This window comes from Grampus griseus (assembly GCF_964374135.1).
Source record: "Grampus griseus genome assembly, chromosome: 11".
NCBI classification, from domain to species: Eukaryota; Metazoa; Chordata; class Mammalia; order Artiodactyla; family Delphinidae; genus Grampus; species Grampus griseus.
This window is the reverse complement of record NC_139005.1, coordinates 40,339,464-40,364,341: the sequence shown is the minus strand read 5'-3', so window position 1 is coordinate 40,364,341 and position 24,878 is coordinate 40,339,464. Positions and strand designations below refer to the sequence as shown.

The window sequence follows — 24,878 nt, the reverse complement described above, 5'->3', positions numbered from 1 at the left end:
AAGATAGCCAGACTAGCCGTAGCCTTCAGGAGTTTTGACTTGCAAATACAGAGGGTTGCATTTTCCTACAACTGCTAATGAAACTTGATCCTTCATGTGGAGTGCAGACCAGGTCCCCAGAGGGAATTACTTAACTAGAAAATGAGTTACATATGCTGGTGACTTATAACACAATCCAGGGGCCGCAGAGCTGGTAAATTTTTCCAGTTTTCTCATACTTTCCTGCATATCTGGCTTTGTACATGGGGTTGGTTTGTTACAACAGTCATTATAATGAAATAAACAGATCTGATGGGGAGCAAAGCCCTCATTTACTCTAGATTCCGTTTAGATGGGAAAGCAGATTTTTTTCAGCTAAGTATTGGCCCAAATTTCTACATTTGTGAAGTAATGGTATGAAGCATTTCTTCTGAGGTAAAAATTAGATAACTTATCCTAGAATCCTCAGTTATGTTTGATGTGATGTAGCCATCTCATCTTGTATCTTGCGGTGCCTGTTACTTTTCTACCTGGAAAAATTCTTTAGTGTTCAGCGATCATCTGTTTGAGGATGTATCAATAGAAAGAATTTTTAAAGATTTGCAAAGCTAGAACCCTTTTCTCTGCATGAGTTTTTACTCTGTTTTAACACTGAAACCAGTTGGCAAGAGATGTAACCACAAAGCATTTTATGACTTTTCTTAAACTCTCATCTCTCTCAATTTTGAGTCCTCTAGGCCTGCCAACTCCCTCTTTCCCCTTTATGGTCTTAATAAAAATAAAAAAAAAAAACTTTAAAAAATTTAAATGGGAAGAAGAATTTTAAATGGAGGGAAAAAATGTCAGAAATCCTAAATAGAGAGGAAGGGTCTTTGTTGTGAGTCAAAGCACCATTGTAAGTCTCCTCCTCTCAGACCCTGTTAGGGGCAGGATGGCTGATGTCATGGCAGCACACACAATGTCGATTCAGTGCAAAAGGCTGGTACATGTCAAAACTGGCCCAAGGTAGGAAATGATTGGGACTGCAGCAAACAAAATGCTGATTATGTGTAAGGATCTGGTGAGAGACTTTTTTCTTGTAAATGTCTAGTGAAAGATGGGCCAGAATAAGCCTGTCTCTTTGTGGCTGGTCAAAGCAGAGAAAAAAATTCTCGTATAAAGAAAGGTCCTACCAGCTCAGACTGGCACTCAGCCTGATTGCTAACGGTCTAAGAAGATGGAGGGGTTCTAAGATTGACCTGGGCTTTTTTTTTGGGTGGAGGTACTTTTTAAACTTCCTGATTAAATAGTCATTTGTCGTTTAATGGACTGCTTAGGGAATGTAAAACACAACTGCCCTTGGTTTTATAGCTGCTTCTAAATAAGCATCATTACCCATGTTGGAAACAGTCTAGATTACTTTAAAAATGTTTGTCTAGTATTTCAGTAAAACTGTTTAAAAAAAAGTTTTGTCTACCTTAGTTTAATGAATAACTAATCAGTTTGAAACTAGGTTATGGTTATTGTTATCATAATTTCAGCTTTAATATGGATAAGGCTTTAATCAGGAAGTTACATAATTGGATCTTTGGAAGGAAGCTCTGAGAAATATGGTGGAGACACTAGCAGTCCTTTTCGGAGCAAGAGTATACAAGTAAGAATGATTACCTCAGAGCTAAAAATTTAGTACTTCTGTGAGACAAATGCATATATTAGGTACAAATCATGTGAATCTTTGTCTCCATAATAGAATTTTAAAGAACTGGACTAAATCTCAACTAACTAGCTGAGCAGGGTCAGGGAGCACATAGATAATGGAAATGCATGATCTAAATCTTTTATCTCCTAAATCTTTTTATCAGAGTTATTTACAGGAGGCCAAGTTAATTGGCTTGAGTTCTACTTTTCTTAGTCTCTCTTGCTCCCTTTTGTCTGAGATGGTTTCTGTTCTTGTCCACTTTTCTTCCTGATCTCTTCTCTGCAGTCCTGTTTTTTTCTCCCTCCCTGTGTAGTCTCATCTCCTTCCAGGACTCCAAGAGACTTATCCCAAAACTAGATTCTAATCTTGAATTCTTAACCCAAGCTTCAGCCCCAATTTTGTGGTTGCCTGCCGGATCACACATCTCTTTGTGAATATCCCTTAAGCACTCAAATTCAAGAAGGCTAAAAAAGAATCCATTATCTTTCCAACCAAAACCCGCGCTACCCCTGGTGTCCCTTAGTGCATCACCATTCACCACATCTCCTGGTCTGTAAAGCTTGGGATCAGTTCTTCTCTGTGCCTGCCTCTTCTCAGTCAGTCACTTACTAAGCCATCTACATAAGTCTACACATCTCTCAAGTATGGGCCATTCTCTCCAAGAGGTCCCACATTTACTTCTATGGTTTAGCCTTATTACATCTTGCCTTGTGGTATTGCTGCAACCTTTCCTATTAGCCTCTCATTTTTTTCTTCCCTTCCATCCTCCACACTGTTGCTATTTATTTTTCTAAGCATAGTTGTAAATTACGTTATTCCCTTGATCAGAAACTTTGGATGTCTCAGAATTAATCCATATTTAATATTTGGGTCTTCTACAGTCTGAGCTCAACCTACCTTTCCAGTCTCATAGCCAATCTTATACTCAAACCCTGGATTATTCCTCATTTTAAATCAGTCATATCTTTCCCCTAATTTCTACCTCTTGAAATCTTACTCCTCAAGGTCTAGGAAGACTGTGAGACCTACCTCAGTTTTTTCCCAGATGAAATTACCTTCACCCTCCTGTAGAATTTTCTTTTTACTTCTCTTTGGTCACTTATATCATGCTTTCTTTAATAGTCATGTATGAATTTGTACACTCCCCAGTCTATAATTCTTTCAAAGTAATGATGCTTTTATCTCCCAGTGGTCAGCACAATGACTTGGCTCATAGTGTTTATTTAGTAAAAAGGAGAAAAGAAGCTTAGAACTCAAATAACTTATAAATAATGAGAACTGATTAAAGGCTGTTCCTCACTTATCCTCTACCTTTGGTGAATAGATAGGTTATTCTGGTCAGATGTTTTAGTCGAACATGATACTTCTAATTCCTATGAGCAAATGAGCAGTGGATGGATGAATGTAACCTATAAGTTATGAGGAAAAAGAAGCCCCCCTCCCACCCCCCAGTGACATACATTGCATGTGGCTTAGCATCCCTAGCTCCATGTGTATGTTGATCTGGGTTTTACGTAGCCAGAGTAACTATTCCGGGCATTCTTTTATGAGAAAACTGGTCAAGCAGTTATAACCAATATTCAGTTATCATCATGTTGACATTTGAATCCATAATCTTCAAAGGCCTTGATGCAGTTATTCAAATCACCAAACAATGTAGGGACAGGCTCCTTAAGTCTCAATTCTTTCTGTTTGGTTCCTAACTTATCTGGTTCACACAAATCCTTGGAAAGGAGAATACAGACCAAATATTTGGAAGGTGTATTTCTACCTTCATCACCTATTTAAAGTATTGTCTTTCTCTTGGGTCAGGATTAAACCTATACATATATATATATATATATACACCACATCTTTTTTATCCATTCATCTGTTGATGAACTCTTAAGTTCTCAGTGTTATTTTGACCTCTGTGTTAGCGGTACATTTCTTGTAAAGACCTCCTACTCATATAAATTAAGTTTTATTTACCTAGTTAGTAACTCTGAGTAAACCTTTGGTCTTTTGTGGTAAGACAATAATGGATCCAGATATAAAGATGCCAGTCAGGGAATCGTGATCTTTCTGTTTGTTGCCCTAAATGGCTGTCTTTGATATGTCAGTTAGAGACCAGTCATCTCTTTTCTGCTTATTTTCATGCCAGTTAACTACTTACTGGTTTCTATCCGGTTCCATTAAAATAAAATATGTTGAAAAGTAATATCAGGAGACTGGAATATTCTCTAAGCATTGGTTGGCTACATTAGAGTTCGTAGGGGCCAGAAAGACATCATTTGCCCCACAAAATCACCTTTTCTTTCTGCTACTGGACTCACTCCTGGATTAAACAACATAGGTGTGTATCCAGATAAATTGATTAGTCATTTCCTTTAGCCTTCTAATTCATTAAGGAGTTACAATGAGTGAGAAATCCCTATCAAGATCGTTGACAGAAATCCTAGAACTATAAGTGATTGTAAAATGTTATTTAATTCAGCTCATTGTTCGCAGGATATTAAAATCCCTATTTTACAGATGGAAACAGCTGACGTCAGAGAAATTAACTGATATGCCCGATGTCATGTGGCTAATTAATATCAGAACAAGAACTGAAATTGCGTAGTACCCCTTCTACCATAAGCACTATCTTCATGGATATTATAATAGCTATTCATTAGATAAAAACATCTGGCCTTACGTATTTTTGAAATCTAAGGAAACCAGGAAAGAATTAAAACATATTAACAGCTGTCTTCTCAAAGACTTTAGCTTTGTATCTGTCCTCTTCCTACGTTTTATAGTCTTTTTACTGAGTAAAAAACATCAGGGCAATGAAGAGAATACACTGGAATGCAAGAGATTTGTACTGAAACTCTTGAGTTAGAAGCTTGTGAGTTTGGGAGGTTTGTTTTTCTTATATAAATTAGTCATCTGAACAATCACACACACACACACACACACACACACACACACACACACACACACACACACACACACACACACACACACACACACACACACACACACACACACACACACCACAGTAAACCAGAAAAGGCCAAGTAAGCCTGGAAAAAAGAGTAACCTTTATCAGTTGTGCACAATGGTATCCTTATCGTTGCATAACTAGATTTTACATGGTTTTAGGTACTGTGTGCTCACTGTTTTGTGTGCTTTATCTTTGGTTTGGTCTTTTTTATATAGACCTTCCTTTGTATCTTCCTAGTTCATGTAGTTATCCTTTTATGGCAATATGTTACTTCATTATACTTTCTTTCTTTTGCGGTACACGGGCCTCTCACCACCGTGGCCTCTCCAGCCGCGGAGCACAGGCTCCGGACACGCAGGCTCAGCGGCCATGGCTCACGAGCCCAGCCGCTCCGTGGCATGTGGGATCTTCCCGGACCGGGGCACGAACCCGCGTCCCCTGCATCGGCAGGCTGACTCTCAACCACCGCGCCACCAGGGAAGCCCCATTATACTTTTTAATCATTCCCCAGTAATTAGATTCTCTTCCAGCCTAATAAAAAAGCTCTAAGCATCTTGGCAGAAACGTTTTATTTTTAGTTATGGGGGGGCTATATTACTGAATGATGTTACCGTGGTCAAAAGACATAATTCTGTAACACTGCTAGCACAATCTAAGGGCATATTTAATTCCCCAGCAGTTCCTCATCAGCATTTGGTTTTATCATTCTTATCTATTTATATTAATTTAAAAATATGAAGTATTACCTCTCCTTCCTTTCTTTTCTTCCTAATTGTAAGAGTAATACATAATTTTTATAGAACACTTAGAAATACAAAATATGGGAGTTCCCTGGTGATCGGGGGGATTAGGATTCGGGGGGTTTTCTCTGCCATGCGCGGGTTCAGTCTGGTTGGGGAACTGAGATCCCGCAAGCCGCGCAGTGCAACCAAAAAAAAAATATATATATATATATATTTATTTATACATATATGTATGTGTATATATATATACACACACACATACATATGGAGAGAGAGAGAGAGAGAAATCCCCCTGCCTGGAGATAAGTGCTCCTTCTGTGTGTATTTTGTACTTAAATGAGCTGTATTTTTTCTGCGAGGGTCCCTGGAGAAGGAAATGTTTCTCTCTCAGTATTTTGAGAAATTAAGGCCAGATTTTATCTACACCATATGATCTCCATGCATAGTTCAGCAAAGTCCCATTTTTCCCTAAAAGTCATTCTTCCTCCACGCTTGACTTTGGAGGGATGAGAGAGTCTGAAGGAAGGTCAAAGTTGAATGGTTGAAGGAAATGGCTCTCAGTAAATTAAAGTGTTGAGAATCAACTTTTAAAGAGAATTTTTCCTGAAAATAAGCATACACAGGACAGGAAATCCTGCTTTTTACTTGACATTTGGGACCTAAATTACTTTATTTCTTAAAGAAAACTTTGCAGAGAAAAGAAATTCTACAGACTACTGGCTAAAAGCCCCAGACTATTATTTTCTTACCAGTAAATGTTGATGCATTTGGTTTATGGATTCAATGAAAATATTTAAGGGGTGGTCACACTAATGAGAGTTGCTGCAGTCAGCTGACAGGAAGGAGGACTTGTGGGGTGGGGTGAGGCCAAGCCTTAGGAAATTCCAGAAAGTCTTAAAGTGTCTTATCTTTTCTCTCTTAACAGATTATGATGATTAAGGCTGCCTCAGGCATCTGAATAAAAAAGATTGAAATGTAATAAAAATGTGTTACAGAAGAGTATTTCAGTATCAGAATTCCTGGTGTTTGGTTTTTTCTTTTCTTTTCTTTTCTTTTTGTGCTCCTTTACTTTCCTTGAGAAATATTGGAGGAAACCCCACCTTTTTCCTGAACCTCAGATTACCACTTGTAAAATGAGGATCAAAAATGAATAGTAAATGAATTTGAGATCTTGGGGTTTTTTTTTTTTTTTTGAAGTATAGTTGCTTTACAGTATTGTGTTCATTTCAAGTATACTGGGATCTTGTCATTCTTTATATTTGAGTGGTTTGGAGGTGGAAAGGTATTAAAAGAAATGCATAGTGCTTCACCCGGGAGCTCATTAAAAGCCATCTAATCTCCGAGCTGTATTCCTCCTCAGAACCAGTGTCAGTATAGCTGTGATTTCCAGAGACGTTTTTCTGTTTTTCTCTAAGACCAAAAGACTTTGCAGATTCACTTTTTTAATAGTTGAAAGAAAATAATTCAGAGTATTGAACCCTCATGAATTCTTTGGGGGGGGGGGAAATGGCTATTTAACCCAAAGATTTAAATAAAAAGCTAGTAAAGATGGGAAATTTTATGCATCTAAAACCAAAGAACCTTGCAGGGCATGTGTTCTGGTTCTAAATGGTCTTGCTCTCAATAACACCAGTGTAGGAACTTCAAGCACAAACAGAAAACTAAACTCCTAGCAGGTTGCAACATGTAACACATACTCTCGGAATTATGCTTGAAATTTACCTTTGACAGAATGTAAATATTTGAAATATTGCTCCAGTGTTAAGACTGCAGAACCCATTCCCTTTTGGTTTTTTAAAAAAAAGTATATTTCCAGGCTTTCTCCCTTTTTGAGCCCTGAAAATTTTAGTTTTTATAATGATCTTTTTACAGTGCAGCAGCGTTTGGAATAAATCTTTGGAATTTCCTTTAACTATCTGCAAATGAGAAATGTTTTAAAAACAGAAAAATGTGGATGGAGGGTATTCTGCCAAACTTATCTTTTCACTTTGGCTGATAATCTTCATTTCCAAATGGTAGGCTGTTCCCAGAGCAAAAATGTGTTGCATCATAGGAGTCATGTGGATGTGACTGATGTTGGTGCAGCTGACCCGAGTATGATGTGGCAAGGTTAGAGTTGCTACAGCTTCTTTTAGTTTTTTTTTTTTCTGTAAATAGATTCAACCAATAATGTAAATAGCAAAGATGACTGGAGATGCAGTACATTAAATATATATCGAATTTGCTAGAAACTGTATTCTTTTTGGTAGGGTACAAGCAAACCAAATCCTTGGCTCTGATTTCTGAAGTGGCATATTTTCTATCTCCAAGGAGAGAGAGAGAGGGCTGGGGGGCGGGGGCGTGGGGAGGACTTGAAAAAGGGATAGTTCACTGTCTTAAATTTTATTGTTGGTTGATTAGTCCATTGAACTTAAAGGTTTAATAATTATTTATTAATGTTGAATTCAAAAGGGAGCTAAATCTTTTTTACTCTTGTCTCCTGTCATACTGGATTTCACACATCTTTTCCACGTTAAGTTATCTGGAAATAAACTGAGATTTCAATGATAGGATCTGCTTGAAGGCTCTCATGGCAAGCTGAATAAACATGACATACTGTCTGTGTTTTATGTCTGGGAACATCCTCTGATACTTACTAAGTGGCTTTCTTCAGTTACTTTTCTAGTCGTAAAATTAGAATTTGGAACTTTCATTAGAGATCTACCCTAAATTTGAGAGATACAAATGTAGTCATTTACGGGAATCATTTTTTTATTAAATAAATCTGTACCTTCCACTTTTCTATTTAAAAAATAAAAAATAGGACTTCCCTGATAGCGCAGTGGTTAGGAATCCACCTGCCAATGCAGAAGACACTGGTTCGAGCCCTGGTCCAGGAAGATCCCATGTGCCGCGGAGCAACTAAGTTCGTGCGCCACACCTACTGAGCCTGAGCTCTAGAGCCCGTGAGCCATAACTACTGAGCCCACGTGCCACAACTACTGAAGCCCGCGTACCTAGAGCCTGTGCTCAGCAACAAGAGAAGCCACTGCAATGAGAAGCCTGCGCACCACAGCCAAGAGTACCCCCCATTCGCAGCAACTAGAGAAAGCCCACACGCAGCAACAAAGACCCAACATAGCCAAAAATTAATTAATTAAAAAAATAAAAGCATGGTCTCTGCCCTCAGTAAACTAAGATTCCAGTCCAGTAGAGGGATGCGCAACAATTTGTTAAGCATTGTAATGGAAGTGTGGCCAGGTCCTTGAGAACAGAGAAAGGGCTACTTAGATTTATGGAAGAGAGGTAGGGCAGATGCAGAGGGACTGTTGCTTAGCTTACACTGAGTCTTGAAGGAACAGGCACTGTTAGACATAGAAGGATAAAAGAGTAACCCAGGTAGAGGGAACTCAATTACAATATCATGGACCTCCCAGTGGTTTGCTTTTCCTGGAGGGTAAGCGGTGAGGAAGAGAATACCCAGAGAGGGTAGGAAGGGACCAGATCTAGAACTGGCCTTTTGTGACATACTAAGCACTTTAGATTTAATTCAAGGAGTGATTAGGAATCCTTAAAGAATTTTGAACAAGAGAGTAACATAGATTTTTTTAAATTTTATTTATTTATTTATTTTTGGCTGCATTGGGTCTTTGTTGCTACGAGCGGGCTTTCTCTAGTTGCGTCGAGTGGGGGCTACTCTTCATTGCAGTGCACAGGTTTCTCATTGCGGTGGCTTCTCTTCTTGCGGAGCACGGGCTCTAAGCACGTGGGCTTCAGTAGTTGTGGCACGCGGGCTCCAAAGCACAGGCTCAGCAGTTGTGGTGCATGGGCCTAGTTGTTCCACGGCATGTGGGATCTTCCCGGACCAGGGCTTGAACCCGTGTCCCCTGCAATGGCAGGCGGATTCTTAACCACTGTGCACCTGGGAAGTCAAGTAACATAGATTTATATTTGGGGATAATTTTTTTGTTTTACTTGGGATAATGGCAGTATCATAGAGCCTTGATTGGAAGGCGGAAGAACCAATTAGAAAGGTAATGCAAGGACTTCCCTGGTGGTGCAATGGTTAAGAATCCACCTGCCAACATAGGGGACACGGGTTTGATCCCTGGTCCAGGAAGATCCCACATGCCGCGGAGCAACTAAGCCCATGTGTCACAACTACTGAGCCTGCGCTCTAGAGCCCATGAGCCACAACTACTGAAGCCCGCGCACCTAGAGCCTGTGCTTCGCAGCGAGAAGACACCCCAGTGAGAAGCCCGTGCACCGCAATGAAGAGTAGCCCTGCTCACCACAAGTAGAGAAAGCCCGTGTGCAGCAACAAAGACCCAATACAGCCAATAAATAAATAAATAAATGTTCCTTTAAAAAAAGAAAAGAAAAGAAAGGTAATGTAGTAGTCCAGGGAAAAGATGATGAAGACATGAACCAGGCAGCAACAGCAGGGATAAAATGGGATGGAGAAGGCCAACAGAAGATACTGCCATCAGGACTTGGCAGTTTGGAGAGACATCATTTTCATCTGGGACATGAGGATTCTGCTCCAATGATTGTTAAATTCTGAGGCTTTCTGGTTAAGGTGGTTAGGCAGTGATATTTCACAGAAAGCATTACCTGTATAGAGTTACTTATTTTCCCCTGGGCACCTGTGACTATGTAGTGCTTGATATTTATAATACTAAAAACACACTCTGTTGTATATAAAAACTAATATAAACGGGCTTCCCTGGTGGTGCAGTGGTTGGGCGTCCGCCTGCCGATGCAGGGGACACGGGTTCGTGCCCCGGTCCGGGAAGATCCCACATGCCGCGGAGCGGCTGGGCCCGTGGCCCATGGCCGCTGGGCCTGCGCATCCAGAGCCTGTGTTCCGCAGCGGGAGAGGCCACAGCGGTGAGAGGCCCGCGTACGGCAAAAAAAAAAAAAAAAAAAAAAACTAATATAAAATCTAATCTCTACTGGATATTATTTATAAAGGAGATTTGCAGGCCTCCTTTTTGAACATTGCATCAAGATTTCCCATCCTCACTGCAAAGCTTATTGCTGGGTTTTGTCTTCCAAACAGATTCTTCGGGCCCAAAGCCGAAGCGCAGGTGGAAGAAAGATCTCTGAAAACAGCTATTCTCTGGATGACTTGGAAATAGGCCCAGGTAAGCAGAGAGTTCCATGTGTGGGAAATTTTCTAGGAAGTACTCATTAGTAACAATACCTTTTGACCTCGAAGCTGATGCTTTTAAAGGAAGAGTGGTACGAATGAAAAGAAAGGCTGCTAGATACAAGCCATTCCCAAATCTCATTGCTTTTTCCAAATAGCTTCTCTGTATTTTTAATCCAACTTTATCAACAGTAACCTGTGTTAACCAAAGGGTAACTTTGCAGGATTATAAGGGAAGTACTGTTACCGACAGTTTTGGCTCCATGGTCATCTGGGGCTTGAGGGCTCCCATGGATGGACATTATCCCCTGTCAGGATTGGTTATCCTGTATTACTGATGCTAACATAACACCTTGAGAGCAGAATTATTATGTTTTAAAGGGGGCATATACAAGCACTTCACAAAAGAAAATAAAATCAATTAATATAGGAAAACCATCAGCCTCCTAGGAATCAAAGAAATGCAAATTAAAATGGCATGGCCATCTAATTTTTTCACATGTTAAATGAACAAAAATTTCAAAATATATAACACTCAGTGATGGTAAGGGTTCTCCTTTTAATGTTGGGAAAGTAAGTGAATGTTACCTTGTAAGTGACAGTTATAATCCTGATTTCCTTCTTTGTATTCTTTTTTTAAATTAATTAATTAATTAATTATATTTATTTTCTGGCTGCATTGGGTCTTCGTCCCTGCATGGGCTTTCTCTAGTTGGGGCAAGCAGGGGCTACTCTTCGTGGCAGTGTGCGGGCTTCTCATTGCATTGGCTTCTCTTGTTGCAGAGCACAGGCTCTAGGCGCATGGGCTTCAGTAGTTGTGGCACGTGGGCTCAGTAGTTGTGGCTCACGGGCTCTAGAGCGCAGGCTCAGTAGTTGTGGCGCACAGGCTTAGTTTCTTCGCGGCATGTGGGATCTTCCCAGACCAGGGCTTGAACCTGTGTCCCCTGCATTGGCAGGCTGATTCTTAACCACTGCACCACCAGGGAAGTCCCCCTTCTTTGTATTCTTAATAGAAGAGGTTGATTATATTAGATTACAATAGCCCAAAATTTAGAATCTTGAGATCGTTCAAATCACATTTTATCTTCTAATAAAGCACATTGTTTGCAATGCTTGCAGGTCAGTTGTCACCTTCATCATTCAACTCAGAGAAAAGCGAGAGTAGGCGAAATCTGGAGTTCCCACGCCTGTCAGAAACCTCCATAAAGGATCGAATGGCCAAGTACCAGGCAGCTGTGTCCAAACAAAGCAGTTCCACCAACTATACAGTATGTGTTCAGCATCATTCATTCGTTCACTCATCCAGCAAATGGTCACTGAGCACGGGAACTAAAAGTGTCTTCCAGACCCTGACCTGTGAGCCTTGGCTCCTTACTGGTCCCCAGCCATTCTCTCTTCACATAAATCCTACCCTAGCTTCATTCATAATCCTCACCATGTTCTAATCCTGACTTTGCTTTCCTAGGCCTCATTCCCACCCCACTCATTTTTTTGTGTGATGTTACCATCCAGTAATGTCAATGAGAATTTTCCTGTTGCTTTTACTTAATCTTGTTGTTAAAGAAGTATTGATAGTATTTTATTAGTTTTAACATATACACTTATTTTTGTTTTTGAGAGAAGAAAGGGAGAATACTGGAGAGAAATATTGAATATATTCAACATTAATGTGGGATGGGGTGTTTTTTGCAATTTTTATTGATATATAATTCACCTGACATAAAAATCACCATTTTTAAATATGCAATTCAGTGATTTTTAATATATTCACAAGGTTGTGCAATCATCACCACTGTCTAATTCCAGAAATTTTCCATCACCCCAAAAAAAGAAACCCATACCTGTGCAGTGATTCCCAATTCCCCACTTCCCTCATCCCCTGGCAACCCAGGGGCTTTCTGTCTTTATGGATTTTCCTGTTCTGGACATTTCATGTAAATGAAATCATACAACATAGGGTCTACTTAATCTTCACTTCTTATGATGTAATAATTTTCTAAACAAATAGAATAGTGGATAGGAAAAAGGGGGAGAAATGACAGGAAGATGACATACTCAGTAAGCACAAAAATGTATTCTAAGTAGCATGGAGGGTCTTTCCACTTTATACTTTCCTAGGCTTAACTGGCAGGAGGACACAACTGAACTGTTTATTTTTTTTATTTTTATTTTTTGTGGTACGCGGGCCTCTCCCGTTGCGGAGCACAGGCTCCGGACGCGCAGGCTCAGCGGCCATGGCTCACGGGCCCAGGCGCTCCACAGCATGTGGGATCCTCCCGGACCGGGGCACGAACCCGCGTCCCCTGCATCGGCAGGCAGACTCTCAACCACTGTGCCACCAGGGAAGCCCTGAACTGTTTATTTGAAGTTGCCTTTTAAATGCCATTTATTCATAAGTACACACACATATATACACATGTACACATACATATATATCTTTCAAACAGTTGTTCCTTCTAAGATTTCAAATGACAAATTATTAATCTCTTGATTGTTATTTTTTAATAAAATTGGAAGAACAGTATTCACTTTTATTTGGCAGGCTGAACTAGTGCCTGTTAGAAATCACAGTGTGTATTCCAGGAGCTGAGCCTTCTTTCCCCCACCTTATGAAGTATGCATTTTCCAATAGTGTTTATTGGTGGACTAAGTCTCTAGGCAGTGAGTAATCTCATCTTGATTTTTCAGTATCGATTTAAGAAGAGATATTGTGTGTAAATCAGTAGCGAAGTGGAACATCACAGGCTTGTTATTCACTGGGAGTGTGAAAAATCAGCAAATTTAGACTTCTCTTAAAAGGCAGGTCAGGAGATACAGCAAACAGATGATCTGTGGAGCTTAATTCCCTCTGTTACAGGATTTTGCTGCTTCTCAGTGCCCTCCTGCTATAAACATTCTTACCAGGTGACTCCCTAAGTGGAAAAACCTGTTCAGTGACTTTGTTTTTTTAACTCCTAAATAAGAGTTTCTGCATTGCGGTTCGCCTGCTCTGTAAATTTTAAGAGTTGAGAAGTCTTAAGGAATTCTTATAAAAAGCACGTTTTATCTCATCCCCAAAGAATTTCTCAGGCCTCTTACAGAGCATGGTTGTAGCAAGGCGCACTCTCTCTGGCAATGATTCCGGAGGCTGGGCTTTGAGATGGGGTCACAAATGAGTTTTGGGCTCTTGTACTGTTGGTTTCTGTAGTGCTGGCTGCCAGCTCCTCCTCATAGACGCACCTCCAGAGCTGTAGGGCTCAACCTGGAATTCCACACCTGAGTCAGTTGCACTCACACTCCCTTCGTTGGCCTTGTGGCCATAAATCGCTCTTTTTCTCCCCATGCCTAAAGGAGTCACAGAGAACAGAAGGGTAGTAGATAACTAGCAGACTAAAGGTAGGAAATGTCCGCATTCATCTACCTCTGTACTGATTATGGATCTAGTAATAAAGTCAATTTTAATATTTTGCCCCAAGTGTTCTTTGCAAGGAAAACAAATATGTTTACACTTACTCCTTCTGATTCCTTATGCCTGTTTTTTTATGTTGAAGCTCTATTATGAGAAGTAAAATAAGGTATGTCTTTAGTATACTGAATGAATTTTATGCTAAAAACATGTCTTTGAAAGTCTCACAAAGAAAGGCTGTTTTATGGTATCATTAAGTGTAATTTCAATTTTTATATGTATACATCATTGCTGTCTCTCTTTCCAGGCCGGGCATTTATATATATATGGTCAGTATATTTTCTTAATTATTGGCACTTGGCATCTCCTTTCCCCTGCTCCAGAATGGTCTTTTCTGGTAAAACTCACCAGCTTTGCATTCCCACAAGCTCTGCTGCTAGAAGAGTGAATCACGAGAACATTGTATGCGGGGGGTGGTCTGTGTGTGTGTCTGTATTCTAATGAGCATCCAGTTTTAGACTAGTTGTATAAATATTTAACTCTGAGGTATGTGTCCACAAAGCTGCTTTTGTCATTTCACAAGTCAATGGGTTTTGCTTGTGAGAGTTAGGGGGTTGATTTGACTTAAAGCCTCTTAAAATAATTTCTTTTTTAACATTCCAAGTTTATTTAATAGATGTGCTATGAAGAGAATCGTGAGACTTTTTTTTTTAATTCACAGACTATTTTTATTTTGTAGAATGAGTTGAGAGCTAGTGGTGGTGAAATCAAAACTCATAAATTGGAGCAAAAGGAGAATGTGCCCCCGGGTCCTGAGGTCTGCATTGCCCATCAGGATGGAGAAAAGGTGGGTTGGAAAGTCTGATGTCCATTTGCCAGGGAAGCATGTGTTCTAAATTAGATGCTTAAAATTAGAAACGATTCTAACTCTAGGCTGTAGAGTGTCTGGGAATTTGGTAACAGCTGCCAGGACAGATTGTCTTTTTTGGAGGTCACATAATTTTGATTGGGGAGCTCTGCAACTTATAGCTGACCAAATAATGAACCTTCACTGGAAAATTCTTTTGCCCAGCAAATGCTCAGAGGACTTAGAGCTTAAGTAATTTTTAAAAACCTGGTTTGAATAGAGATATCATCTTCAAAGTTATTTGTATATTATTAATTTAACACATTTTATGTAAGAAAATGTCATTCTTTCACTTCAAAGTATTTTGAAAGCTAGGCACTATGCTAAGCACAGGCAATGCTGAGCTTAGCAACTAAATGTGAACAAACCATTCCACGTGGTCTTTACCTGCAAGAAAGCTAACAGAGTAGGAGGGAGATGAGTGTAGGTTGGCTATTGTAAAACAGTATAACAAGTGCCGTGAAAGGGCTATGAGGGGCCCTGGAAGCTTGGACTAAGGACCCTTAACCTGACTTCCTCAAGAAGGTGATATCTGGGACATCCCTGGTGGCGCAGTGGTTAAGAATCCACCTGCCAATGCAGGGGACGTGGGTTTGAGCCCTGGTCCGGGAAGATCCCACATGCTGTGGAGAAACTAAGCCCGTGCATCACAACTACTGAGCCTGTGCTCTAAAGCTCGCGAGCCACAACTACTGAGCCCCTGCACACTACAACTATTGAAACCTGTGTGCCTAGAGCCTGTGCTCTACAACAAGAGAAGCCACCGCTGTGAGAAGCCCCCGCACCGCAACGAAGAGTAGCCCCTGCACACTGCAACTAGAGAAAGCCTGCATGCAACAACAAAGACCCAACACAGCCAAAAATAAATAAATAAATGTAAAAAAAAAAGAAGGTGATATCTGAGCCAAGTCTTGAGGGATGTGTGGAAATAGGCCAAGTGAATAAGGGGACGGTTGAGTAAAGAAAGAGAAGGGAGAAACAACAGAGGTTTGGAAACCAGAGAACCCAACCAAGATGACTTGTCTGGAACATGAAGTACCTGTAGGCAATGGCAAGAGACAGGTGGAGGGAGAGGGCCAGGTTGGGTCTTGAAAAACCCTTAAGAGTATGATTGTAGTCCTGCGTCGGAGGAAAGCCATGGGAAGGTTTTAAGCAAATCAGGTTTTATACATTTATGGTTAGATGGATGGCTTAGTTGGATTAAGTAACAATATATATGTCAGGTGAATTTATCATTTTCTCTGCCAATCCATTACCCAGTCTCGTTGGTCTTTCTGTCAATATGATAATCAAATGTTAAGTTAGATGAGGAGAGAGCTTTCAAGTCTATTACAGTGACTAATAGGAGTATAGTCATTGTTTCTGTTACACATATTAACACCCTTGAGGCCATTCTACAAAAGGTGAGGAGATAATTAAAATGGGTTAAGAGCAATAGTTCTCAAACTTATTTGATTATAACAGACTTTAAAATAGATATATTGACAGCATACCAACAGGAACTCATGAGATATACTACACACTTGGACCAAAGGAGGCACACAGAAAAATAGTCTCAGATTAATGGCTACAATATTAGACTCAAAGAATAGAACAGGAAAAAATTTAGGAACATCAAATCGCTTTATTTTACAAAACTATATCACAGGGCTTCCCTGGTGGCGCAGTGGTTGAGAGTCCACCTGCCGATGCAGGGGACACAGGTTCGTGCCCCGGTCCGGGAAGATCCCACATGCCACGGAGCGGCTGGGCCCGTGAGCCATGGCCGCTGAGCCTGCGCGTCCGGAGCCTGCGCGTCCGGAGCCTGTGCTCCGCAACGAGAGAGGCCACAACATTGAGAGGCCCGCGTACCGCCAAAAAAAAAAAAAAAAAAAAAAAAAACTATATCACAAATGTATTTTGAGATAATAAGACAAACTACATGGCAGTAATGTGTTTCATAATCATAAAATAATCAAATTACATACATCCTTGAAACAGTGGGCTCAGGCATTATTTCCATGTCACATGTCATGTATCAAGTGAGTTCTCTCATTAGACTGCCTGGTTTTCCCATTTTTTAAGTGGGAGATTATATCTTATGTATAAGTGATATGTTTGGAATTTTTCTTATATACTGTAAAAAAGACATTTAAGAGAAAAAAATATTCCCAGCATTGAAATCCTCCCATCTGTCCTTGGAGCATAATTTGAGGAATGATCATCTGGAAAATCATGCTTGGATTGTCCCTATATCTAATTTCATGTTTCCTTCTTGATTGTCTTCGTATTGATTTGAACCTGGAACTCTGAGCTGAATTGGAGGATCAGAACATTTTAATTATAGCCTAAAAGGGTATCATTGCAGCTGAATCACAAATTGGGAAGTGGGTGGGGAAGAGAGGAGATAAAGATAGTACATAGTCTTCAAGTATATACTGTAGGTTCATGAACCCTTGGCTGCCTTAAAATTCATAAATTTTTTCAGAGCTTCAGCTCTCCTTTTGACTCTTTGCCTAGCTTTTGTTAACCAATACCTAAGAACTATTTGAACTTCAGTTTGTTACAAAAGGACATTAATGCCAGGGTAAACTTGCCTGAAATAGAATATTTTGTCAAGGTATTGTCTTCCCGTTCTCCTCTTGTGAATGAATTTGTGCTTTTCTTTAATGAAGTGTTTGAGCAAAATCTCACATGCTCTTTCCTGGCTCTTCCTGCAGTGAAGTCATCTGGTTGGGCGTGTGCAATGATGTCATGATTGGCATTAAGTTTACCCTGCAGGTTCAAGGTGACTAAATTGGAGGTGAAAGAAGGACATCCTGGGATGGGTGCACCTCCTAATTTAGCAAGAATTGAAGAGCTTTTTATGGCCATGCACAACTTTCAGAAAATTTATTTCGTATCATTAAATGAAATAACGCATGTAAAGTGGTCATTCCAATACCTGGAACATAGTAAGCATTTAATAAATGTTAACTGTTATTATACTGGTTTGGTTTATACCATGTCACAACTCCTGTAATGAACAGAGAATAAAGGGAAAAAAATGACTACGCTGCAGTCAGCCAACAACCTAATCTCCATTGTAAATTTATTCAGTACATTAGACATCCTGATATAAACACTCAGCATCACCCATAAAATCCCTGACATCTGAATGAAAGAATATTCACGAGGAGTGCACATTGGGTCACCTCTTGACCCTTCATGATTTTTTTTGGGGGGGGGTGGAATTCCTTCCTCATAACCTCACTAGAAGTTCTCTGCATTTCTTTCTTTTTTTTCCCTAATATTTATTTATTATTTATTTGGCTGCATTGAGTCTTAGTTGCAGCACGTGGGATCTTTGTTGTGGCATGTGGAGTCTATTCGTTGCAGCGCGTCGGCTTCTTTAGTTGCGGCGCGCAGGCTCTAGAGCACGCACGCTCAGTAGTTGGGCTGCACGGGCTTAGTTGCCCTGTGGAATGTGGGATCTTAGTTCCCTGACCAGGGATCAAACCCACATCCTCTGCATCGGAAGGCGGATTCTTAGTCACTGGACCACCAGGGAAATCCCGACCCTTCATGATTTTGAGTGTGGAGGAAGATACCAGGAAGGCCTAGGGGCCAGTAGAAAGGAGAGAGAGCTGGTAGAAAGTACTTTTATTTAAATTTGATGCCAAATGGGGAAAATAATCACCTATACGTAAGATTTGCCATCTTGTTAAACATTGCCATTTTGAGACCAGAACTAAAAAGGGAAACTAACCTTGAAGATAATACCAAAGGTTGGTTTTAGATAAATTTGTTTTATAGCTATCAGAAGGTCTTCTGTACCAGCAAGCTTGTTTCAGCAGAATGCATTTGTTTGGGAAATAAGGAGTTAGGAAAATAAAAGAATAGTTCCTATATGTAAAGACTTTATCTTGCCTTGGAGTGAGTTACAGTTACACGAGTTGTGGTTTGTGGTGAGGAGCTTTGCTCTCCCTGATAGAGGGTTTTGTTTTGTACCCTCCCCGCTCCCGCCTTTTTTTTGAGAGTACAAAGATATGGTTTAGAACTTCTTTTATAAAGGAAGATAATGCACACTTTGGGCAGTTGCTTGCAGTCTGTTATTTGCGTTACTCTGTAATTGAGAGGCATGTTAATATCCTCATAAAAGACATTTTGCTGCCTCTTGTTTAAATGCTCAGCTGTTCTGGGGGCCATTATTTCCCCCAGGCAGCCAGTGACTGACTGGAGTCAGCAGGTTTTAATGGCATTAATAGCAGTTTGCTCTTTTGTTTTTAATGTGATTCTTAATCCACCACCCCCCCCCACCCCTACACCCCACACCCCCCACCCCACCCCCACCCCGCCTTTCTTTTTCTAGGTTTCTGCATCTGAGAATAGTCTGGCAGCCCGTTCCGCACCTGCTGAGGATGATTCCCGTAAGCTTTCACTCTTAGGTCTGGTGGAAGAGGGTCTTGTTCTCTAGCCCCTGTTTGGTTGGCGGGGGTGGTCCCCAGTTCTGTCAGTGCTGAGAATGTGTAACATGTTAAATCCAGTAATGTAGCTGATCAGATCTTTCACTTGGTTTTAAGGACTGATGCTTGAGTACCCTTCACACATCCCATGCCTAAGAGAGAAGTTAAATTCAATGAAATATGATTAACTTGTGGCCAGCTGAATACTTTCGATGCTTCTCTCATTGAACTTATCCTGTCTTTTGTACCAAACCTTTTCAGGGTTAATGCTATAAAAACTATAATTTTGAAGTTTCATTTTAATAGAAGGTTGGCCAAGAAGGACTTTATTCATTAACAGGAATAAAGAATTGGTATTTGAGTAACCTTTAAAAAATATCTTTTTCTTATTTATCTAAATAGATACTATAATCCTCCCTCTGGCTAGATTCTAGACATTTTCCTGTGGGTGCTGAATTTGATCACCTTTTCATCCTATTTTGGAATCATTTTGAGCCTCTCTTCTCCCAAAGACAAAAACCTTTGTTTTTTAATATACTATGTCCACTTTTGATTCTGACGTTCAGTGTATTATTTTTTTAAATATATATGGATGTCTAGCTTCTCCTCAGGTTAATTAGTTTACTAGACATTGAAAACTCAGCAAGAAGTTGAAGTATCAGCTAAACAGATCTCTAGTAAACCCTGCCTTAAAATTTTAGAAACTTGCTGCTTGAATCCAAGAACATTCCTTTTGCAGTCATTTTCCTTGGACTAGAAATTTTTCTGAGTTTTGACTAGGTTTGCAAAACATTTTTTTGAAAAATAAGCCATAATCGTTCAGTACTTTGTTGACATAACTCTAGATTTTAGGGAATCTTTTATGGTTCCTTAGCAACTGTGTGAATGACTTCTCTGTGCCTCTTCTGAGTTTTCCATAAAACAAATATATTGGCAGGAAATTAACTTATGCAGGTGACACGTCAATGACTATGAAAAAAACTTTATGGAGTCTTTTTCCATAATCTTCATCCATGGATGTTCGCCATAGGACTGAGTCCCAAAAAGATGGTGTCAGGTTATACACACTCATATACATGAGCCTGTCTTATGAAATTTCTCCCCTCACATTCCCCCATTTTCCCAAGTTCAGTTGAAACGCCCCAGAAGGAGTTGCTGGGGTTGCTAACTACCAAAAAGCCATCAAAGTCTATAAACAGCCTTAAAAAATGACAAATGCTACAGGGCAGAAGTTTCCTTATGTAGGGAGGTTTGGATTCCCGCTGCATGTGGCAAAGGGTGAGAAAGCCTCTGAGTTGACACTTGTGAGAGAACAGAGACCAGAGAACGTAAGAGCATAGTTTTTAGCATTAGAATAATGCTTTTCTTCAACAGAAAAGCTATGTTTTTCCTGGTGTTGAAAGGACCTGTCCTTAGTGGAGGTGCCTAAAATTTGCTTTGGGGAGGAACCTTTTCTGAGCCTTCCCTTGAGGTACTATAAAATGTCTTCCTTCTGTAACTCAAGCAGGTAACTCCCAGGTTAAGAGTGAGTTCCAGCAGCCTGTGCATCCCAAGCCACTAAGTCCAGATGCCAGAGCTTCCGGCCTTTCTGAAAGTTCTCCTCCCAAAGCAGTGAAGGTATGATGGTAGTTTCTCTTGGAGCCTTGTAGACATTGGTTTACTAGTAGAGCTCATTGCATCTTTTATCTTTATGTTCATTATAACCTGTTTTTGCTTTCCTGGGGATGAAAATGCCAAATAAGGGCACACGTGAGCCAGTCACTTTCCCTGGAAATCTTGCTGCTCTTGCTTAGGTGTTTGAGCCAGGAGTGGGAAGCCTCACTGATACCGCTCCAGTCTGAAATCTGGAAAGCTCATGAAAGAAAACCCAAAGTTAAAGAAGATAACCTGACTTTTTTTCTTGTTAAGTCCAAATTCGTAAATCTATGAATGGGTAAAAACCTATACAAAGAGCAATATGAAAAATCTGTTAAAATCAGCCCATCAGATGGGAATGTGCAGTGTTACAGATTTAGTGGCTCCCTGGTCTGAGGAACTTGGCCATAACATGATTGGTGGTCAGCGCGTTTAAAGAAAGAATGTGTGCATTCCAGTGGGGGTTGACCAGTCCATTTGCTATAAAAATGGCCATTCAAATAACACTTACACTAGGTTATAATATTAGATATTAAGGAATGTCCAAAATGTTTGTACCCGAGGAAAATTTTACTAGGCTACTCAATCTGTGGTCTCCTTTCATTTACTAATTATTTTTTTTCATTCACTAATTTTTAAAAGCAGTATTTTCCCTTTCTATGAACAAGTAAATATTCCCATAAAAATAAACAAAGATAAAAAAAAAATCCAACACCTCTTTTAGGCTGCTCACCTAACTTGTTTTAATTGAATGCTTTGCTAATGCAGTGTTGATTTACCCACTTGGTTAATAACAAACATATCTTATACTTCTTTAGTGTCTTCCTCCTCTGGTGCTATCTTAAGTAGCTGGGTTTTCTTTCAAAGGTTTTAACATTTGAGAGAAACTCAATAGGTAGAATTAGTTTTAACGTGGTTTGTACTGCCTCAACCTCATGCACACATCTGCCATGTTTCTATCGCACAACTGTAGGCATGATTGGTCTCTTGATGAAAGTTCTAATGCACAGAAAGGATGGAGATACTCTGTAATGACCTAGATGGGAGAAGAATCTGAAAAAGAGTGGATATATGTATATGTATAACTGATTCACTTTGCTGTACAGCAGAAACTAATACAACATTGTAAATCAGCTATACTCCAATAAAAATTAATTAAAAAAAAAAAGAAAGGATGGAGGTAAGACATAGGTGAGGGTTTGGAACAAAGGGAGGAAAGGGGAGAATCCAGGAAAGGGGAGGTCGGGGGAAGAAGGTAAACATGAAAATTTTAGAGGAAGCAGAGATGTAAGAGGGGAGTAAGGTTTATTGAAAGGAACAAAAAGTGAAGAAAGTAGCAAGAGAAAGCAAGTAAATGAGGGAGAAAGAACTGAGCTGCGTGATGGAATCTGCACATGTACTTAACATGACCCTCTCTTCTGGCCTCAAAGTTCTGCTCATGCTGGCATCAGCACTTTTTTTTTCTTCCAGTATCTGAAGTCCAACAAAGTAGCAAATGCCACGAGGTTAATTTCCTCTCCAACAGCAACCCTGCCCAGATGTGAGTCCTTGGGTTGTGGTTCTGGACGAAGAACAGCTAACAAAGCTGACTTGGCCATGGATTCTGTGTGACTGAGGGACTAGGGAAATTCTGTGGCTGATCTAAGAACTAAAATCTGTTCTCAAGTATATTTGAATTCTCAGTCCAGTCTTGCTTACCTCCCTCAACTGTTGGGCCAGATCTCCTCGTCCTGGGTTGGACCTTTGGGACTCCTCCGGATTCATACTCCAGGGTCTGAGCTGATGAGCAGTGTGCGAAGGAATGCACCTCACTTAGGTCTTCCTGGCACACCAGGGAGAGGAGATGGAAGAAAAGCTCCCTCTGCACCTGCCCCAGATTCATGCCTGCCTTTTTGGCTCTGGTCACCCAGCAGTAGAATGCAGACAAGCCTGCTTGCACCAGACATACACCTCAGGTTTTGAACATTGTATAAAGACTGGGGTTAAACTGGCCTCACTGCCTGTGTTTGCCCATGGTCCAAAGCTCAAATGGTTATGGTGTACAGAGCTCAGGGTGGTACCCAATCACATCTCCACTTTATTTACAGGCCATTTATTTTCTCTTCCTCAAAGTTACTCTTTACCTTCTGCAGGCAAGTATATAGATACTTTAGTGTTTATAGGAAGACCTGCTGGCATAACTGGTCTTGTGGCTATAGACCATGCAACAGAAGTTGTTTCTCAAGTCTGGGAAATTACATACAGCTAAGAATGAACTTGTTCACTCAGAATAGATTTGTGGGTCCCACACGTCCTGGTAAAACTGCTCCTTGTTTCCTGTCTGTTATTGAAAACAGGACATCTAAGGTAAAGACTCAATTCATTTCAAATTTTAGCTTAATAAAGTAAAAATACAGAAAACAAAAAAACACCCCATAAATGATACTGGTCTTTAAAAGTAAGGATTTTATCTGTTTTGAACACTGGCTAGATAATTCAGTTGATGAGACTTGGCACTAATGAAGTTGACGTTGCAGGTTCCTTCTCAAAATAGATGTTCTGGGTCTAGAGCTCAGTGGGCCCTTTCGGAAGGATCAGAACCTTTCAACTCAAGAGACCCAGAGATCTCTTAAGCTTTATGCCCTCCCACTGAAATAAGTTACTCCCTAAATGTTTCTCCCACTGAAATAAGTTACTCCCTAAATGATAAGGAAGGAGATGTGACTGGCCCTGGGAACAGCTACTGGTCTAGGATAGCCCTATCCCAGGTTCCTAGGCTGGTCCTGCTGATGGATGTATAGAGAAAACATGGCAGCCTGCATGAGAGGCTGTACCCTCTGTGCCCTGTCCCTTCCTCCATGGACAGGGTAGGAGGTTTTATGCTCTTTTGCAAATCTACCAGAATTGTGCTAGAAGGGCATCTAGAATCTTTTCTCACTGCCTACATCATTACTGCTTTCTCAGAGCACTAACCTTTCCTCTACATGTAGAGCGATCTGTTTAAGGTGTGAATATCTCCAAAATGCTTTCACAGAAAGCTAGGGGAAGGGTTAAGGCTGTTCAGAGCCAGCCCAACCATTTACTATATGGTGAAGAATTTCAATTTAATTACCCAGATATTTTGTACAAATTGTAAGGAGGAAATGAAAGGCTTTTTATAGTGTTCTATCTGAGGAATGGAGGCCTGACATCAATACAGATTTTTCTTTTGATTTCACTGTGTCTAAAGGCTAATTAGCTTCACCATTTATGGCCAGCTGCTACCTGCTCCCCTCCCACACACAGACGTGTACCCCAACTGGAGCCTTCATTAGACTAAAAAATATATATGAGACAAGAGAGTGAAAGAATGTAGATGAAGTCATAAAAATTTATTGTGAAAAAGCTTTAAGTAGATGCTGATCTACAGAAGGCCTGTAACATCCCTCAGATGGGAAAGACATGACAGTGTTTAGGGACATCAATTATTTATATATTATCGCACTCATTCCTGAATATCCTGAAGATATTATCTGCATATTTTAATTTGAAACAAAGTGAAGACTGTCGTTTGTTCAAAATGCTGTGGTGAAATTATGTTCATCTGGGTTAGTTAGCATCTGCTCCCTTCCCCAAAGCGTTTCCTTTAGTTATGGAAATTTATTCCAGGACAATTGAGAAAATACTCTATTGGGTTGTGAGTCGGGAATTCTGAGTTTTAATCTTAATTCTTTTACTGACTGTGCAAACTTCTGTAACGCATCTGACATCCTGGTACCTTAGTTTCTACATTTGAAAAATGGTGAGGGAGGGGAGATGAAAAAACATCTTACTAACTGAAAAAATATATTGGAAAGATAAAAAATGTCTGACCTTCTAATACTGGCAGTGTTTTAAAGGTGGCTATGCAAGTTCAGGCGTGCCATGACGGCCTGGACAGGGTGTGGGCCAGGCCTACCATAATGGTAGAGGTTTGGGCACTGACCGTGCTTCCTGCTGTCTGAATAGACATGGGGGCGATTACAGAAAAGTGGCTGAGAGCCCAGGACAGAGGAAATAAAGGGAATGCA

General features: G+C 40.3%; 1 protein-coding gene across 4 annotated transcripts in view; it reads left to right on the top strand.

The window, feature by feature from the left end:
• The window catches only part of LIMA1 (LIM domain and actin binding 1), an 83,451-nt gene that overhangs the window by 51,428 nt on the left and 7,145 nt on the right, over nt 1–24,878 (top strand). For 3 of the 4 annotated variants that reach the window (XM_082664950.1, XM_082664951.1, XM_082664952.1), the window contains 5 exons: nt 10,410–10,494; nt 11,619–11,767; nt 14,624–14,731; nt 19,122–19,179; nt 20,723–20,832. In XM_082664950.1, coding sequence (XP_082521076.1) covers nt 10,410–10,494; nt 11,619–11,767; nt 14,624–14,731; nt 19,122–19,179; nt 20,723–20,832 — 510 coding nt within the window. Of the gene's footprint in view, nt 1–10,409; nt 10,495–11,618; nt 11,768–14,191; nt 14,214–14,623; nt 14,732–19,121; nt 19,180–20,722; nt 20,833–24,878 lie in introns of those variants that run through there. The other variant, XM_082664953.1, reaches the window with a different exon arrangement.